The 21,093-nt window shown below is 35.5% G+C and overlaps 1 protein-coding gene across 1 annotated transcript in view; it reads left to right on the top strand.

The window, feature by feature from the left end:
- GRB14 (growth factor receptor bound protein 14) overlaps positions 1-19,827 on the top strand; it is a 66,423-nt gene extending 46,596 nt beyond the window's left edge. The window contains 9 exon segments of the mRNA XM_037396682.1: positions 5,986-6,123; positions 7,188-7,298; positions 7,490-7,585; positions 8,148-8,228; positions 10,503-10,619; positions 10,722-10,779; positions 10,867-10,954; positions 14,627-14,720; positions 18,796-19,827. Of these exon segments, the coding sequence (XP_037252579.1) occupies positions 5,986-6,123; positions 7,188-7,298; positions 7,490-7,585; positions 8,148-8,228; positions 10,503-10,619; positions 10,722-10,779; positions 10,867-10,954; positions 14,627-14,720; positions 18,796-18,942 (930 nt within the window). The 3' untranslated portion in view covers positions 18,943-19,827.
- The last annotated feature ends 1,266 nt before the right edge of the window (positions 19,828-21,093 follow it).

Genomic DNA, 21,093 nt, shown 5'->3' with positions numbered 1-21,093 from the left:
GTAGGTCACTCTTTGTTAGTCATCTTTTAAGTGGACATAAGAATTTAATTTACAGTGGGAATAATTTCACAGAATGACCATATCAGGGATCATCGTCTTAATTCTCAAAGAGGGGAAAAATGAGTAATAAAGGTGGAAACATACACATCACTCTTGTTTGCTTGTCACTAGAAAAATTAATTAATAGAAGAACTTTCACTGGTCTTAAGACAACCGCCCTATGTGTGGGTTTTGGGGATAAAGAATGATTGGAAAGGCAACAAAATAACACAAGATATTTAAGGCAGAACTAAAAAAAATAAAGAAATGACAGGGGGTTTTTTTACATCTTTATAATAGATGCATAATCTTAGCATCTGTATAGCTTAACACCCATAGGTAAATGAAAAACATTCAAAGAACTAATTCTAAAAGCATTCTTCTGCATTCAATAGTTATATCCTTACAGAAGCAGATGTCAGCAGGTTAAGATTACCCCAAATATAGTAAAAAAATGTTTCAAATTAAATTTCATTAACACATGCTATATACTATAAATCATTTTTACAAACCTAAGTAAAAACTTTGTAATTTCAAAAGATGTTGCATATCTAATGAAAATTGGTTCCCTTTTGCTACCTAAATAGCAAATAGATTTTGCAGTCTAACATAAACATTTAATTTAGAGAATCTTGTCCTCTGTGTTAATGGAACATAGTATTTTTTGCTCACAAGTATAATTTGGTAGTTTGAAAAAAATAATAAAGACTTCTATAATGAAACTCTTTGCCATGTACTTTTGCAAAGAACTTCCTTAAGGCCATATTGTGATACATAGAATGTGTGCAGACCTTGTGGGTAAGATTAGGAATCGTTCTAAATATGTATAGTTATATCCCATTTTAATAGCTTGAAGAATTTGTTGCGAACTCTCCTCTGTTGCTATTTTATGTTGTATTATCTGTTTAATTGTATTTTGTCAAATGAAACTTACTAGGCACAAAGTAGAGAATCCCTTTGTGGATTGTGCAGCCGTTATGCACATTTCAGCAGAAGCCGATGGGTAAATTGTTTACAGTGAGTTGCTATTTCCTTGGAAACTTTCATTAAGACAAGTTAATGGGCTTGCATTATTATTTGTGATGTGCTTGGTCAAGTATCAAGAGAGACATTACTTTTAACAACTCAATGCTTACAAGTGATTAAAAAATCACTTGTGATACTTTTATAGCTTTTTGTGGATTGAATTGTAAGCAAGTAAAATGTTTTTCAAGTATGTTTTTCTTGACTTTCATTGAAAGTGAGAGTTGAGTATTTTGGCTGATGACTTTAAATCAGAGCATATAAACATCCTCAAAACCAAGAAAAAGTTTACCTGTCTTCTACCCATTTAGTATGTGCTAAGTAAAATTACTAGGTCTGACATGTACCAAATGTCTATGTATACCAGAGAGGTTTAATCTCTGCCATGAAAATCTTTAACCTAAAAAGAAGTGTGTCACTATATCGCTTACAGTATGGCTGCTCTGAGATAGAACATTGTTAAGTACATGTCTAGTGGTAGACAGTATAGAATCAAACAAATCATTTAGGTTGGAAAGGGCCTTTAAGGTCGTTCAGTCCAACCATTAACCCAACACAATGAAGTCCCCCACTAAACCATGTCCCTAAGTGCCACATCTACAAGTCTTTAAATACCTCCAGGGATAATGACTATGGATCATTTAGAACTTGCTTTAGGTTATATTTGCAAATTGGATGTTTTAAAATATATAAAAAATGAATGTAGTATGGAGATTTTAATCTGAGGCCTCTCCCCATAGTAATGAATTTTTTTTTTTTTTCTGAATTTGGGATGGCTTCGGTGATTGCTTTTGGAGAATTAACAACTTTCACAGGTGGGCAACAAATTAATTCACTTGGTATGTGAAACTGTTGTTCAATGTGATTTTAAGTGGGGCTTGTGACTTGTTTAAAACAAGCCCTACTGGAGCAACTCTTATTTCAGATGTACTTGTGCATACTAGATCTTTTTATATTCTTATTCATGAAAGCATTTCAAATGAATAGACTGCACAGCACAGAGTTGACAGAATTGAGTCCTCCTGAGTTAGTAGGTGAAATCCTAACCTCACTGAAGTCAATACATATTTTTTTTTATATTACCTTGAAGGATCAAAATTTTATCCTGAGTTTCTTTTGTTTTCTTTTTGCCTGTGAATAACATTTCTCTGATTTTTTTAAGCCTGTTTTTTAATCTTTAATTATATATGTACCAGATTTTTTTTCACTATGAAGTATGTCAATCAGTGTTTTAAATTTAACAGTGATGTCTTCAAAATAGAAGATTGAAATTACTTGGGTAATTACACTTTTTTTCTGGTTTTGCTTTAAGAGTAGATCTATTCGCCTCCCCTCCTCCTCCTCCTTGTTTAATAAATGCAATTGATATTCAGGTTCTGTAGGTAGACTTGAAGTTCAGAGTTCAAGTCTTCTATTGACCAATTTGGCTGCTTCTTTCTTATAGCTTTTTACGTGTAATGTGAATACATTAAAAAAAGCTATTGGAGATAGCGCATCTCCAAGCCATCTTCGAGCAATGAAAAAAACCTTGCACCTGCTGTAGAATATATTAGAAGAGGGAACATATGTCTGTCTTAAATAAAGATAAAAAAATGTTATATACACAAAAATTAAGTTAAAGACAGAAAAGGATTACCAAGAAAAACACACATAATCTTGTGAAAGGTAGAGTTACTGACAGCGTCTTTTGCTTTTGCCTTTTCCCCATTCCTATCTCTTGCCCCATGTCCGTAGTTGTTCCTGTTTTCTGCCTTCACCTGTCTAAGATTCAGGCTTTCATTTCTTTAATCTCTCTGTCACAGCAAGTCCCTCTTTTCCTGAGTAGTTCCTCATCTGACTCTATTCCAGTCTTCAGGCTGAAATAGCCATGCACTGAATTTCAGTCTCCTGTCAATCTCCTAGGTCTGTTTTGGTCTGCCTGTTGCCTTTCACCACCCTCCACTCAAGACTTTTCTGGCTTCTCTCCCAGTCTAAACCCCTGAGATTGACTGGAGTCTATAGGAGACAGTGCTGAGACTCAGTATCAGTTCATCATTGGAATTACTTGGCGCCCTCAAAATTTATCTGCAGGTTCAGGAGAAAATCCTGCTCATTCCCAGTAGCACTGGGCTGGATCACGGCTGGCTGTCATGACGCCTTTGAAGTAATCAGTCATCAAATTCAAACTTGATTCACAGTCTTAGGAAAATGTTGGCTTCTTTAACTCTCAAAAATAGCGTGGAAGTGCTCGAGAAGTGTTGGCTCCACTACTGCAACCATTCTTTCATTGAAAATGTTGAAGGTGCAGACAAATAAGCTGTACAGTTAGGAGTGCAGCTCTCAGTCTTTATTACATTCAGCGACATCTAGTATTTCTGCATTTTTTATTATATTCATCTAAGAGTGCAATGTTTTTCCTGTTCTCTTTTTTTTTTTTTCTCCACTTGTTTATTGGTTTAATCCTTTGTTTTGATTTTGGTTTATTTTTCACAACAAAAGACATCTATTTGTTTTTTTGTTCAGGTTGGTTTTAAATTGGTTGGTTTTACAGCTAATCAAATTGTAGTCAAGTCCTTGGTGTGTCACGTATTAGTATCTGAAAGACATGGTGAAGTTTGACACCACCCTACATATCATGATATATATTTTATTGCATGGGGGAGAGTGTGCAAGCTTATTTCTGTATATTGTGTGACTCCCCACTTCTTCCTATATTAAGGACTTCTCTTATTTTTCTTGGTTTTGTCTTAATTTGATTACCTTTTATCTGCATAAACAGGTTAAAAAACCGAAAAAAACAAAAAAACCCCAGCAAACCAAGCCAGCCACAAAAAACTAAACCAAAACCAACCCACAACAAAAAACCCAAGGAAGCTGTCTTTTCTGTCTTTAGTTCTAGGTGTTTATTACAGACATTCAGTGCTCACTGTGAAATATTTTTACTGCTCATTCCTTCTGACAGTTAATGGTTTTGACTACAGCTTGTTCATGTTATATTTTCTCACACAGTCCTCAGCTGTCTTAGAAAGAAAAAGATGGATCTAGGATTGCCTTTTTCCTAGCATTATTACTACTTTATTTTAACTCACAGCATGGGTACAACAGTGACTGCTGAAGCTGAGCTTTGTATTGCTTCTCCACTTTGGTCTGCTGAATAAGAAAAGTGTTTTTCATGACAGCGCTTCTGGTTTGAAACTTATGGCAAAAATCCTGGGGAAGACACTTGTGCTGGCTGGGAGCCAACCACTTGTTGCATCTTCAGCAGAGACACTAAAGCCTAAAAAGATGCTCTTTTGTTTTTACGTACATTGACTCTTTTAGATTTTCCTTAAAGTTCCATTTGACTTTTTGTTTACGGAGTTAAAATACTTTTTCAATTCAGCCTTTATATTCACCATCAGTGAACCTGTTAATACATGGCAAATTAGAAGATTAACAGGCTGGAACACCTACCAGGACCTACCTGTCTGCTTCAATGTGGCTGAAATAGCTTATGTTGCGTTTGCACGCAGCTGTGTGTCAGCAGCACTTATAGATAGATGGACCTAGTCCTATTGTAATTTAGCTATTCAGGTGAGTAGCTGTGAAGCTATTCATAATGCATGCCTGGTTGTGGACTAGTGCACTCCCTGTCCAATGAAGCCTGCCCATGTTGCTGCACTCACACCAGCTGAATTTAATTAGCTCAGGTTGGTCTACAGGTGGTACAGTATGCATCTGACTGCAAGGTAGGAAGGAAGGCAAGAAAAGTGAAAGAAACCTTGTGTATCTTGGTTGGACTACGTTATTTAGTGGCCAGAGATCTTGGTGTACTTCCAAAATCACGTTCACTTCATCATTTTGCTGCAGTCGGGTATTGGTCAGTCTGTCTCTCGCCTGGTAAACTGTTGCTTTGTGTCCTCAAATCAGATTTTCTGGTAGAGGCAGTGAACAGGAGGAAAATGCAGCAACGAAAGCTGCAGATATCAACCAGAAAATCCTTTGTTCCCTACCTCTGTATAAGCCTAGATAGCATCATAAATACTATTTATGATATGGCAGGCCAGCCTGGGGCAAGGTTCCTTGAAGAGCTTTGTAATAACATAGATTCTTTTGCATATATGGAAATTGAAGAATTCTAGGTTAAGATTTTTAGATGTGTCATAGTTTTGAGTAGTTCTTCTGGAAGAAGAGTAATAAAAATGCATTACATGGAATTAGAATAAAATTAACAGTTGCCAGCTTCTAGGAGGTCCTTCTGCAGGCTGTAGTTTGTTTTAGCAAAGTAATAGCTGTGTGGCACTGTGATGGTTCAAATGGCTAAAGAGAAGCCATTGAATATTTTGAGTAGAGGCAGGAGCTGTCTTGATAACTGGCTCAGCCTCTCCTGCTTTTGGTTCAACTAAAGCTCCTAAGGCTCCTACTTAAGCACCGCTTCAGGTCCTGAAACCTTTGTTCCCTCCTTTTGGAAATGGTAATATCTGCCTGACCTGCATGGTTTTGTGATTCAGATTTTGTGACTTGTTTACTGAATTAGTTTAAACTCAGATCCCTTTGCTGGTTTGTAACACAGTGGGGAGGAAGTGATGTAATTTTTTATTCTTGAATTGGTAGAATTGATTTGGATTTTTACATAAATAGGGTCTGAGACATGGGATCAGAACTTCTTACACTGGTTTTGCTGCTGAAGCCAACATACTGCATAACTAATGCTCTGCTCTCATTTCAAATTTTATGTTCCTTATATATATGTAACTTGCTTAGCATACCTTGGAGTTGTGTTAAATTCTACATACCTCAAATCAGAGGTACTCTTAATGGGATTAGATGCAATCATAACTGAATTACTGTAGTGTGGCAGTGGATTTAGGGGTTTATTCCCCTTAGTCGCATCTCAGTATGTTAATGAAACAGAAAGCTGGTTTCAGATAAAAAGAAAAACTCATGTCTGATATTTTCTTTCAGATGTTCCTAAGCTCCAGCACGTATCCTGAGATTCATGGTTATTTGCATGCAAAGGAGCAGGGAAAAAAATCGTGGAAAAAATTGTACTTTATTTTGAGAAGATCTGGCCTTTATTTTTCCACTAAAGGTACATCTAAGGTAAGGAAAGGAGAGGAAAAAAAAAAAAAAAGGGAACTGTGAAGTTAAAGCAAATGTATATGTATTTATCATTTGTTGTAACAATAACCAAAATTTGAATTTCAACTTACAGCGATAGAAAGGGGGAAAAAAATCAGGTATTTATTATAGAAAAATTCTAGAGAGATATTGAGATATAAAATTGGGAAAGTATTGTCTTAGAAACGGTAGTTTCTTTTTGCCTGATAACTTTGCTTCTTTCTGGTTAATGTTTTCTCAATCAGTTAAGAGTACCCTTTTAAAATGAATTTTCGAATAGTACTTAAAATTCTGAAGTATAAGTAGATGTGCTGAAAAGTGGACATAATACTTCATTATCTAAAATAAACAAAAACCTTTGTATAAAAGGATTTTACAGGAAGATCTTGAGAGTTCTCAGATGTTTTTTCATTTCACTAGTTCATCTTTTTGATGGCAGTACTTTAAACCTGATTATGTTAAACAGGATACATTGGAATTGAGACACCTTTTACATAAATCACTTAAACCAATGTTTTTTTTCATGTTCTGAATTTTCTGTGTTAACTGCCAGGGCATTCATTGAGTTGATTTTGTATCTTTCAGCAAATTTCTTTTGTTTGCTTCCTTGACTTAACCTTAGAGGATGGAGTCAATGGTTAGAAATAGTACCGGACAGTAATTATTATGGCATGTTCTTTTTCAGATTATGAAAGTTTGGGGTTTTTTTTATGCTTGAAATGCATACTACTCTCAAAACTTGACTCCTACTGTAATAGTATTGTGGCTTCAAGTTAGTGGCTGTTTTCTCAGAAATTATATCACTTGTACTTTGGTTTTATCTCTCTCTGAAAAAGTGAACTTATTGACTAGTTTGAGGTGGTTTTTCTCTGCATTGTAACATTAATATTGAGTTGTCTCTTTCTAGATTTCATGATGTCACAGTTAAAATTGCAGTATGTAAGACTGTATTTTGGAACAGGATAACTACTATACTCTTCTGAGTTTCTTATCCAGAGAGGCTGGTTAAAAATAGTCTAACTGTATTACATTGCTCTTCTTTTTAGGAGCCAAGGCATCTGCAGTTTTTCTGTGAATTCAGCAATAGTGATATGTACATGTCTCTGACAGGCAAAAAGATTTCTGGAGCACCGACAAACTATGGATTCAGCTTTAAGGTACAAGCTTATTATTCTGATACATATTAAAGCAAGCCACAGTTTTTAGGTAAGCTTAAGTTTCTTTAAGGTTTTTGAAAACAATATTCAGCTGTCTATTATAAAATAGGAGAATTAGTGGCTTTTATTTCAACAGGTATTATCTTCAAGATATGCATTAATGCTAAAAAAAATGTGCTGTGGCCTTCTAGCCTAACAAATCAGGAGGAACCAGAGACCTGAAACAGCTCTGTGCAGATGATGAGCAAAGTAGGACCTGTTGGATGACAGCAATTAGGTTGCTTAAGGTAATTTTCCTACATGGAGTTAACTTCTTGCTTAAATTTACTATGTGAAATTTTGATATTGTGTGGTAGAGGAGTAACATAATTCTAGGTTCCCATGCAATAGCAATATCATTTTTGTGTTCTGAAAGTTTATTTTTCTTATCCCAACAAACAGAGAGAAACCAAAGTACTGGAATCATTGTAAGGGATGGAATAATGTCTTGAAGCCTCAGTCCTGCAAATACTTCACGTTAAGCATATGCTTATATGTCACCATGTTCAGTGAGATTGTTGAGTAGTGTTGAACGAAGCAATGAGAATACACAAGAAGGGAACTTTAACATTTTTAAAATGTCTCTGTTTGTGACAAAATAGGGGTAGATCAGTTGGTGTATTTAATTCAGTGTGAACATTTATGAAGGCAGCAGCAACAATGATGATGTGTATTTTCTTATCCTAGCAACATTTGTTCCTCATTTGTAATGGTAAAAAAAAGCATGTGTTATCTTTTACATCTGGAAAAAAATTTACTTGGCTTAGGTTTATAATTTAAAATGCTAACCATATTATTTTCTGGTTTTAGTATGGGATGCAGCTGTATCAGAATTACATGCAACCATATCAAGGTAGAAGTGGCTGCAGCCCTTTGAATGTAACACCTATGGTATGTCCCACAGTAGCTCCATGAATAAATACTTTGTTTCTGCAATCATGTTATTTTCAAGTAACTTGTGTCAGTTACGCTACTGACCTGATCCTGCAAATCTTTGCACGTGCGAATGCTTGCCAAAATCTTTAGGGCTGTCAGGGTTGACTAGAGCTAATTAGTTAATTTACTTAACACAGATTGGGTGGTTCAGAACAGTTAAGAGGCTTTTTCCCGTTGTGAAATCTCCAGTATTTTGGGAGTTCATTGGCTTATTATCACTGTCAAAAAGAATGGAAAGAGGATTTTGAAAACAGAGCAGCAGAATATAAATGCATTAAAAAAGAAGCAAAGTGTTTAAGGTTACACATGCTGTAAATGATGAATAAGAAAGCTATAACAAATCCTTTTCAGTATACAATAATACTTCCTTTTTTAAAAAAAATAATAAAAGAGTACTTGAGGTTAATTTCAGCTGGTGTAATACTGACTGGGCTTCAGAGGAACACCATAATTTGGCAGAACTGGGTTTTGGAGGAACAGCAGCCTATACTAGATGCTGTGCCCATCTCCTCAGTCAGATAGCTGGGATTGGATCGGGTTGTCCTTTTTCTTTAATATCTTATGTTATCCCAGTTCTTTGAGTCATTTTATTTCAGATTTTTTCATGGATAACTTGCATCACTTCTATGTTTTTTGTTGGCTAAATTGGGTAAAAATTACGTTTCCAGGACTTGTGACAGTGATTTTACAGTGGATTTTTTGAGTTTGTTGGGTTTTTTTGTTTTTTTTTTTTTTGTTTTGTTTTTTTTTAATAGTTCTTGCTGTTAAAATGCCTAAAATATATATTTGTTATTTTGGGTGTTCACAAAAATAGTTTTCAGTGATATTGCTAATAAGCATGGCTTCAAAATTGTGCTTAATACACTGACTGTCTTTACTTTCTGTTGTGTAAAGCTGTCACAATAGCCAGCTGCTGCTTTTATAACAGATCTGTAAGCCATTACCAATTCTCTCTCCTCTTGCAATGTTGTGTGCATTTTAGCTCACGTAGCCTTTAACGCAGGCAGAATATATAACAAGTATTAAGCATGGTGGTGTTTTTCTACTTGTGTATAATTCATGAATTAAAGAGCAAATTGGATAAACTTGGGAATTAAGCACACAAGCTAGTGAACAAACTTCATACGGGAACCACTTACATTTCACATTCCTCAATAACTCACAGCCGTATCAGCTACAAGGGGCTCTCGCCACTCTCCTAGAGGCAAACATTTTCTTTTACTTTGCCCTTGGTTTTACAATTTTGCAAAGTTCTTTACAGGTTGCAGTTATTCAGGCAAACCTTAGACTACAGTGTCAAGAATTACAGTGAACGACAGAACTGCTGTCTTACATTTCTAGTTCTATTCATGCTTGTAACCAAATGGGAAGAAAACAGACCTGCTTTGGTTTTGGTCTGGGAAGCTTTGCTAACTCTACAGAAATCTTGGCCTCTTCTGTTCCAGATGTTACTAACTTTTAGAAAGATAGAATGTTCTAGTTATTTGCCATTCCAGTGCCTGCCAACATTTTAATCATTACAATCCGTATTAAACTTGATTTTGTAAACCTTGGTTTATGAGAAAGATTTTGGTGAGTTTTAAGACTTTTGCCAAACTTCAGTGCTTTTTATTTTGTTGTTACAAACTTTATCTTCACTGGAGAAAAAACTGAAGCATTTTTTTCAAAACAGATCATATAGTTGTTGAGTCTGTGATAAGAGTCAGAAGGGTTGTGTTAAAATAGAAGTTAAACTCCATAGAAATGGCTGTTTTCAATGCTTAAATGTGGTAAACTTTGAGTGAAAGTTTGTATGGAAAATACATAAATTTGACGTATTTATATCAAAAGTTTTCAAATCTTTGTTAATTTGATGGTTATAAATAAAAATTTTGGTTTTTATCTTTTTTTCTGTTACTTTGACAACTTAATTACAGTTTTGTGATGTTTTGACATGCAAAGGGCTAGTTATAGTTAAAAATATAAATAGAGTTTATGGTAAAGCCATTTATTTATCATCCATTGCAGTAATGCAAAAAGATGATATGCCCTGGCAGACTGTAAAATCGAGCTTTGCAGCAGCATACTGGAATAAAAAATGCTCCCCAGGGTAAAATGAGTTTGGCTCTGGTGGGAAACACTGCAGATACTTGAAACACCACTTACAAAATGTGTTTTCTCAGAAGCTCACTTTGAAATACCAGATCTTTTAAAAAGTGAACAAACTAAATTTATTTTTCTTTGTTGCAGAGAAGCATTTCAGAAAATTCTTTAGTAGCAATGGATTTCTCAGGAAACAGAAGCAGAATTATAGAAAATCCAACAGAAGTCCTTTCAGTTGCAGTTGAAGAAGGATTAGCATGGCGGGTATAAACACCTTTGCTTTATCAGAATAGTATTTTCTGATTTTTTTTTTTTTTTTTAAACAAAAAAGCTTTGAAATCATGTTTTTACTTCTCTCTCATACAGAGGAGAGGGTGTCTACGACTCAACTCACATGGTAGTCCTATTGCAATATCTAACATGGGTATGTGTGACTGTATTGCTAGAGAATTGCAATAGCTGGTTCTTTCAATAAAGACAAAATGTTTTTTTAAGATCTTTATTTCCACAGCTATACACAGATCTCAGTCATGGTTTCATCATAAAATCTCTAGAGAAGAGGCTCAGAGACTTATTTTGCAGCATGGACTTGTAGATGGGTAAGTTAATTCTTTACGTAACTCTTCTGAGACGCATTTCTAGTCAACAACTTGTATTTTCACATACTACTTCGAGGGGAGAGATGGAGGAAGGAAGATTTTGCAGTTACCTAATAGAAATAAACATTATTTTATATAGGGCTGTCTTAGGATCAGTTGGTTTCTGTTTTATATCTTGTGAAAGCAATAAAGTAGTGATCTAATGCTTCGATCCTGTCACTGACCGATTACTTATGTCCACTCCGAGCCAGGCATTTGAGCTGTGTATTTGCACAATATTCTCTGGAAACTGTCAACTTTGGCACCAGTGTCTTTTGTATCTCTTATTAGTGATGAAAGAATGATGGAAAGGCTGAAAACATTTTTCTAAGCTGAACTGTGCAGGGACAGCCATTGAAAAAAGTATACTTTTCCTCATGAAATTACTAAAAATTGCATTATCCCTTAATGGTAAACAGTAAACACTAGGATAAGACTTATTTTTCTCTCATTTAATTATTAACTTTTAGAAATGACAAATCAAGTAGGTATTTTATGTTCAAGTTCTCCTGTTTTTCATTTCTGTATTTTTATACTTACTCCTGTATTAAATGTAAACTTGGGCCTCCTTAGCTCAATGAGTAATTGCATAAAAGTCTTCAGTTGCTCTGAATCTGTTTCAAGTTAGGTACCTGTAACATCACATTACTGGTTAAATTCTTTCAGGTTTAGATTAAGTATACTGTAATACTGTTTTCTACATCTGCAGAGAGGGTTCTAGGGAAGGAGAAGGAGACAAACCCAGCCATACTCAGCAAGGGTGGCTAATTGGACTTCACCTTCTGTATGTTTTCTTTTTCTTTTTTAGTTTCAGGGGTCTTGTATTTAAGCCTGGCTGATCATCCTGAAACTGTTTCTGTACTCTGCATTAATTTTTGCATTTGTTACACGAGAGAGATGGGATATGGGAGTGAATCCAACATGTATTTCTGAGCAGTACATCATTCTGGGGCTGATGAAACTTCCAATGTATTTCAGTGGGCACGCACGCATACTGTTAAATGAAACCCAGCAGATTTGGCGAGTAAAGAGGAATGGTGTTTGGGATGAGAAACTGCATACCTTGCTAACATTAGTTCAGTACAGTATTGTTTTATATTCTTAGCTCTATTCATAGATATGCATTGTGGTTTTAGTGAAGATGACACTCTCGTGTGGACTGTCTAGAATTGATTAGAACATGGTAGTATGAGAGTTCATATGCTGTCAGAAACATATTCAGGACTTGCAAAGAAGTCATCAATACATTACAGCATGTGACAAATGCTGTGCTTTTTGATGGGCTGAAAGAATGAGTTATCACCAAAAATACAGAAGTTTTTCATGGGAATAATAAGATCTAAGTTTCTGGAGGCTGGAGATGGGAGCAGAGAAAATAATCCATGTTGAGCCTTTTAAGGTGATCCCAAGCAGTAAGATCTCCTGCATATATGACAGAGGTCATAGGACCTCTGTAATACCATTATGTACCAACAAATATGCTGTTCATGATGGCTTAGAGAAGATAAAGGATTTACAGTAGTGTCAGTACTCAGATAACCCACTAACAGAATCAGGGACAGCAACAATCTTAAGGTTTGCATCTACTGTTCTGGTGTAAAACCAACTTTCTTAAAGAAGTTTGTGTAGTAATATTGTAGATTTCATACTTTATCCCCTAAAGGACATTTGAAGACTTTTCAGTGATAAAAAGTTGACAAGATTGCAAACTGATCAACATCTGATTGGTGAATGGGATAACAGCATTACCAAAAGGCCCATGACAAAATGTCATTCACAAATTTCCTTATAAGTTTGTGAAGAAGCATTTGTTTTGACTTATCCAACACATCTAAAATGTTCCCTTCCAATCAACATTTCTAAGATTTGGTGAACTGCAACCCTTTCTTCATAATCAAGTTTTAAAAGTTCTTTGACAACTAAAGTAGGTCTATTGTGAGAAGGTTAGAAAAAAGTAAAGATCTTGTTATGCAAAGGAGAACAAATGTTGCTTATTTTTGCTGTTAAAACAGGAAAAAAGTAAGAAAAAGGACTTTAAAAGAATGGATGAATGGGAACATAAATCCTAATCAACCTGTATTTTCTTTCCTATCCAATATGATTGCTTTATGTATTGTGTAATGTGGATCCCAGTATTTGGGTGTAGAGACCCCACTGGATACCTGCAAAGTGGAACATTCTTATAGTGTCATTTTTCAGAATAAAATGAAATGCCATTCCTTAATGACAAACATATAAAAGATGTAAGTGTATGGAAAGGATTTAACTGTGCTTTGAAAAATTTTATTCGTGCCCTGGAGAGGGTGAAAGGCCACTAGGTGGTGAGAGAGAGCTTGTTAGGAGAGCCTGAGTCTGTTGAGACGTCTTTGTGCTTGTGCGCTCTTACAAGCCTTATGCTGAGTTGGCAGTTACCAGTCTTTAATAACTTAATTACTCTCAGAGCTCAGAAATTGACTGTATGGGGATTTTGATAGAAATGTCAATGATTATGGATTCCAAATTGCTTAATTCCAGGTATTTTCTTACTTTGTAAATACAGAACTCTTAAAAACTTTGAGGATGGAATTAGTAGTTTGGATCCATGTTGTTAGTTAAAATCCACTGTAAATCTTTGTCTGATTTCTTCTCCTGAAATCCTTTCTTTTTGTGTAGTGGTTGTGCTCTCATTCCTGGTATGTAATTAGGCAAAAGTAGGTGGCCACTAGCGCTCACTTGGTTGATACCTGGAAGTCCATCTTTCCCGTCTTTTGTGTCCTGAAAGAGGAGCACCCTTACTAGAGGCTGTGCCTCTGTTTGCTTTCTCTGGTCCATTGGTTAGCTGTGTCTGTTCCACACCTGCACAGTACAAACAGTTCAGGCTCTCTCAACTACAAAGCTGTGGTCAAGTACTTCCCTCTGGCCTCCAAAGTTCTCTGCTGATATCCCAAAGCCAGTGATTCAATGAAAGCTGTCTCTTACTGGTAATCATCCTTTGCCTGTACCATATCATCCTACCAGGATTATGGCAAAATTATCTCTGTCCATAAGCTGGCTGGAATAAGTTATCAGTGAACTAGTTGCAGTGACGCTGCTGGCCATGGAGAGTGTTGTGATTTGAATAATGGTGCCATAAAGTGATCAGAGTGTAGCTCTGTCTCAGTGGGAATTTTGCCAATGTGCAGAAGCAAGTGTGCATTTATTGGCCAGATGTGGAAAACCATTCTGGTATGTCTTGCATTACCTTTTCTGAAAACTTGCTGTTGAACTACCTTTTGAATTTTCCCTATAATGCTTGTGATTTAGGTAATTGACAGAGTCCAAAGAAAAATTTTGTTCAAAGGCCTAACTTTGAGCATGCTTTTCTGCATGAGGAGATGCATTGTAATTCTATGCAGTGTAAAAACTAACGCCTACAGTGTCATTTATTCTGAGAATGCATATTTTTCACATAATAGACAAGGTGAGGAAGAATTTAAGAAAAAGTATTTTCTGTGACACATTTGCAAAGAAATACTGACTAAAACTATAACTTAATTATTATTATTTTTGCGTTTCACTAATATTTGCTATAGTGAATTTACAACAGTTTTAAATAGATTTTTACAAAAGGATTTCCAGAGTGATCTTACTGTGAAAATTTGCAATCTCTTTTAGGGTATTCCTGGTACGTGATAGCCAAAGTAACCCCAAAACATTTGTATTGTCACTGAGTCATGGATTAAAAATAAAGCATTTTCAAATTGTACCAGTAAGTAAATCTTTTGGTTTATCTATACATTTCAAAAAGAAAACAACTGAACAATTGTGGTAGAATATTGATGGATTTTTTTTTTCTTTTGCTGTTATGTGAAAGATGTAAACTTAATACCCATATCACTAAAAATAAGTAGTATTCATGAGCAGAGTTGAACATTTTTGTGCTTTTGTGTTTGATTTGTTATAAAGCTTGACTAGTATTGTGAAATCCTAAAAAGTGTCTTGAAAACACAGACAAAGCTATTTGAACTGGAATAGAAGCAACCCTGATGACATTAATAAAGGTCATATTGCCTTTTCACTTTTTTAATATGTGCACAATTTCTTTTTAGTTATCTGTTTAGGTGGACTGTCTACAATGTGTGTGTGTATCTCTCACTGACTCATCTGTTCAGGACAGTTTCTCTCAATGGTTGGAGTAAAACATTTTTTGCTGACCTCTCTTCTTAATTCATGTCGATGTGGTATATTCACGTCCAAGTCTCCTTCAGGGAGTCAATTTTAACAAAAATTATATTCTTATTTAGTCCAGTTGCTTGTAGGTAAGCTGAAATTTCCTGAATAGAAATCATATTTCTATCAGTTTTCACTGAAGATATCACCCAGTTCTCCTGCCAGAATGGCCTGCTTCCCCCATCACTTCCAGTCTCTGCAGAGGTGGTTTATGCTGTTTTCTTTGCAGGCTGCTTCTCTTGAGATGAGAGACACTTAAGCATTATGTGGTTTAGCTACAGATGCTTGACATAACTGAGCAGAACTAGAGCTTTTTCTTCTCTCTTCACAAGAACCTTTCTTCCAGACCACATAATGCTTTAGCTCCATGTTTCTTCCTACTGGTTTTCGGGAGATTCTGCTGTTTCTCAGTAGAAATGAGTATAGTGGCATCATTTTTATTCTGATCTGGAGATTCCCTATAATCATTCACCAAATTTCTGTATGCCTTACCAAGGGCTTATAGCTGATATCCTCCCCTAAAAAAGTTCCTGTAGAACAAAATGGAAGCATTATTTGGGAGGTGCAAAGGTGTTAGTCAACGTTAGTTAAAAGAATTACCCAGTATTTTCATTGTGTATAGGTACAATCAGTGGAGGAGTCTTTCGTCCGAAATAGTGATAGCTATGCCCTGGATCCCATATGAGCATCAGCATATGCTCTGTGATCAGGATCCCAGCTATAAGATCTCTCTGCCTCTATTGACTATAGTTGCTTCTGGTATTTACTTTCGAATAACTGTTGTGTGGTTTAGAAAACCTGAACTCCATACTAATATTGTATGATTCTGCTTCGTTGGGATGTCATTTAAGTCTCAAATTTAAGAGACCACTTTTTCTTTCCCTGTCAGGAAACACACCCTCTCTTCTCTAAGAGTAGATGTAGCAGGAAGCTGCAGTTATCCTTGGTTTCCTCTGAGCTGGATGATTCTCCTCTTCCCTTCAAAAAAACTAACCTGTCAATTCTAATGTTCTTCTGCAGATGTAAGCAGTGCATTTGAGGAATTAATCATACACACACACATGCCAAAAACCTTGCTGTCCTGTTATAAGATCTTTGGAGGAATCAGGAATTCTTTATTTTGCCATAGACGGTCTACAGATCTGGGTCAATTTTTCCATGCTGATGGTCTAGAAGACATGTACCACTTCAGTGCAAAACGTGTCTTGCTTAAAGGAAAACTTTGTTATTGTTTTTAAAGTAAAGCAATTTATCCTATGCTAGTTACCAGGAAAAAAAATATCTGTAATGAGAACTTGATCCAAAGAGACTGTGAATACGGAAACTGTTGGTTCCCCAAACATAGGCATATTTCAATTCCTTTCTGTCTTAATTTCCAGTCACATTCAGTACCCTCATGCCATTCTCAATACCCTGACTTAATTCATGCTCTGCTTTTGCTAGAACAATACTCTTCAAGAAATTCAGAAAAGTATTTTTTGAGGGGGAAAAGGTTTTGCTTCCAGTTACTGCTGATCTAAATGAAGTTATCAATTTCTAAGAAACAAAGCATTTTGTGTTACTGCAGTAAGCTGGTAGCTTATTGGAGATCAAGGCTGCCTTTTTGAACTCTAAATCCTACTGTTCTTCTAAACTCTTTTTTTTTTTTTTCCAGTCATTAGGAAGAGAAGATAAACTTTCCTAGTAAATGTAAATAAATAAATAAATGGCATTTAGAAGGTCATTTTATAAGTCAAAAATCATTCAGTGTCTAAATGAATTATTGCTCTCTTACATTTTATGTTGCTTCAGGTTATACTGCATCTAAAAATGTCTCCTTTCAGATAGGGCATGCAGCCTGCCAGTTCAAGCTTCCCCCACAGTAACAGGTCCATCATGTTAACACTGGTTACATGTACAACAGGTATTGCAGGTGGGTGGCAGGGAATTGATTGTAAAAAATTGAAAAGAAAACCTTTGGGATACATTTGCAATCCCATACTGTGAAAATTGGAGAACTTGATAGCTTAAATGTGTTTTTCAGTCTTACTGCTCTGAGCTGTTAGAAGTTAACTTCAGTGTAGTCTATCCTGAAATTAGCTGTTCTGTAGTCCATGTGAAAGAAGAATAATTTATATGAATTCCTGGGAGATGCTTTTTTTCAATAGATGTTCTTTCATAACAGCCGCCTTAGCTTGCAGAAGATGTTATGTTCCCGGGCAACATAAACTTGACATGAGTTTTTACTTTGCAAAATATTGATTGCTTTAGAATTAGCAATCTATCTGGTATTCACTTTGAGGTTTGAGATTAACTTGGAGGGGAAAAATAAACTAAAAATGAAATCCAGTCAACAAACATCTGAATTGTCAATTCTTCCTTGTCTTCAGTGTGTTGGCAGGAAAATTGCATGCATAAGAAAAGTCCGATAGGTTCAGGTTCTTGGCTGGAGCACAGGAATTTACACATGCACACACTGGTAATTCCTTAACTAGCAGTGTTTGACCTGGATTGACTGAAGTCGGAGAATAAAGAAATTACAAGCTACTTCCAGACATAGTACAAAGGGGTAGAATAACCAGGAGTCATAAGCAGTTAAACAGCTGCTTCAGATGAGAAATCTTAATTACAGGTAAGAGAGCTAATTAATATCTTCTCCCTTTCTGTACTCAAATTGGATAGTTGCACCTTACCTTAGTACACCATCTGCTACTCTATGCTAGCACTACTTCAGGATCTTCTGTTCACTACTTTCTCAATCTTATAAAATATCTTCTTTCCCTTTTCTTTTTTTAAAGTAGTTAAAGGATTTTTAAAAAACTATTTAATTTACATCAATACTTATTAGTCACTATTGCACTGAAACTTCTTGATATTAGACATATCAGCAGTAGAGGAAGTCGAGCAAGTGTATAGTCAGCGGTGCACTACAAATTGTGCACAAGCTAACATTCAGTAACCTAGAATACGGAAATACTAATTGTAAGTTTTTAAGCATCTAAAAGTTGAAAGTATGTTATGCAGTTTCTTCTTTCTCTCCTGTATTTATACTAATACATGCATTTGGAGACGCAGCAGTTCTTTCTCCTACAACAAAGACCATGCTACTGCATCAAGCATGTTACTTTTGCCATGGGCGGTTTCTTTTGTAGAAAATAGCATCCAGTACACCAATGCACTAGTGTGTAGCCTCAGTGCACCTTACAAAATAAATGATACAAAACGTAGCAGTTACACATAATGAGAATGGAGCAAAAGTTGAAATCTACGGGTAAGTTGAAACTTGGTTGTTTCTTGTCACTCTGTAAAAACTCAGTGTTCATATTAACTCCAACTATCATTCCACAGCAAATGCATAAAGTAGTAATGCTAGTGCAGAGAAAATAGTCCTATACTTATTTAACCATATTTTCCTCTTAGGTGTGTACTTAATTCAAAGGGGAAGTTAAAGAATGCATTGTTTTTCCTGCTGTTTATTTTGATCTTGCTGTGAATGATAATTTTATTTTTCCTTCTCTCAGTAAGATTATGAATGTCTTGGTCTACAAGAAGACTTCTTAAACAAGTATTTCAATCAGGAGGCAACACCATAGCAAAAGAGGATTTTATTCTATCTTGTTTTTCCATTTTTACAGTTGGAAGATGACGGGAAGCTATTCTATACCCTTGATGATGGTCATACCAGATTTACTGATCTCATCCAGCTAGTGGAATTCTACCAACTTAATAAAGGAGTATTGCCTTGCAAGTTAAAACACTATTGCGCACGAATTGCTCTTTAACCAAAGCATCTGTTGTTTCATCAGAGGGAAGAGAAGATGTTAGAATACTTTTTCCCCTAAAGGCAATTTGTGTAGTAAGAAGGGAAATAACAATACATTGTAAAGATTTTATGTTTAGGCTGAAAAAATATAATTATATTCTATATAGATAAGAACTTTGCTTTGTGATTGTCACAGCAAAATTAACTCTATGGTTTTAAAAAACCTTTCCTATGTAATTCTTTAGTGTTGTCTTGGACTTCTTTGGTTTCTTTTCTTTCAACTTAAAACAATTTAGAAAAAATACTGTGTAACTTCTACAAAAATATAACTGAGGGAAAGATCTTTGTTCTTAGGTTTAAAATTAACTTTTTGTCCCTTCAAATGTTTCTCATAATTTCTATGAATCACATAGAAGGATAACTATAACTGTGGTGAGGATAAGAAGCTGAACTGCATATTTTATTTGTAAATAAAATGAGTAAATATTTTGCACTATATTTTTGAATGCTACTTTGAGGATTATCACATACAAAAAGTGAAAAATCCATTAAAACTACTTATCACTGATTATTTGTATTGAGTTGTGCTATTACTCTTATAATATTTTAAAGGATTTTTTTTCTCTAATGACTAAATCTACATCTTTATACAGAGCTGGAGTGTAACTTACATGGCTATGATATGTATAAACATGCATAAAATATCATGTAGCTCATAACATGGTTTACTTTATACCTACAGTCTCTAACAAAAGACAGAGGGATACAGAAACCTGTTAAATACGGTGGATTGTTGGGAGCTGGGGAGGGAATCAAATTCAATTGCCCTTAAAAAATAAAGGTAATGTTATAGTATTTATGAATTTACAATACTTACAAATAAAGGTAAATCCAGTGAACTTTACTCTTTGCTACAAACCTGTTGAGAGAGTGTATTTGCAGTCAGTTCCTAGCTTATTTTGTTGTTTGTAACAGAATAAAAATTTCAATATAGCTACCAGTCAACCAATCTTTAGAGATAACCAAACATCTAATGTTTCAGCTAAAAACCCCGGTTACAGTAGACCAAGTCAAATGTTGGACCGTAGCATTAGAAATACTTTTGATACTTGTGTTTTGAAAGAGAAGTGATACTGCTGCATCCTTGAACAAAGACTCGAGTGGAATGGGGCTTGGCTTGAAAGAATCATCCCTGTCCTGATGCTTTGCTGTCGAATAGGTTTGATCTTGTTATGAGGGTTCAGGACCTGGCCTTGCGTATCTTTACTTGGGGTAAAGGCTGGAGGGCGAGGTACTTCTTGGAGATGGGCCATCACACTGAATCCGGCCCCTTCTTTCTGTGCTTGCTTTGATTCTCTGACTGTCAGACATACAGCTGTTCTGCTGTACGAGTTGGTGGAAGGGAAGGTGAAGGAGGCCTGGCCAAGGGATGGAGTAAGATGGACCCAAGGCTCTGCAGTGCCAGTGTGCATAAGCCAACAAGGTCGTGTAGATGGAAATATTAGAATAGTACGGTAACTACTATGGTTTTGTTATTGTGTGCCTGTGGACGGCAATCATAATAACATAATGCTGTGATGCTTAATTTACTGACTTGATCCACACATCACTGACCTTTTCCTCTGGTATGCAAATACAGTTTTTAAAGCTCATTAAAAAAGCAACTCTTCATAACGTGTACCAAAGATGCAACATATGTGGTGCCTAAGCTCATTACTTTAGGAATGCCTTGTAAAACTCTTCACAATCTAATAAATTTACCTCCTAAACCTCGAATATAATTTCAGATTGTAATTACAAAAACATAGTTTTAATTAAAGCCTCTTCAGATTTGATTTAATAATGTGATTAGTTCTCAGGCCTAGTATTATTTCAGAAATTGGGATAGAATAGAGAGAAACATTCTTCTCTGCATCCCTGGTTTATTGATCATCTGACAAAAGAAACAAATTGTCTACTGTACTCCATTTCTACCTGGACATGTGAAAGCTTTGCCATAATTTCTATTTGTATTTATGTATTTGCTAGCGTGCTTGGTAGAGAAGCTGTCTGGTGACTGAGTAGCTGTCACTTTTGGACCTACGAGAAAAGTAAAGAGAACGTGGGGATTATGTTATGTGGTGGAGAGACATCAACCATCAAGAATCTTTGCTTGCTTTTTCAGTTTTTT

Source organism: Falco rusticolus, chromosome 8 (genome assembly GCF_015220075.1).
Source record: "Falco rusticolus isolate bFalRus1 chromosome 8, bFalRus1.pri, whole genome shotgun sequence".
NCBI lineage: Eukaryota > Metazoa > Chordata > Aves > Falconiformes > Falconidae > Falco > Falco rusticolus.
Note: the sequence above shows the minus strand (reverse complement) of the source record. Positions and strands in the feature narration are given on the sequence as shown.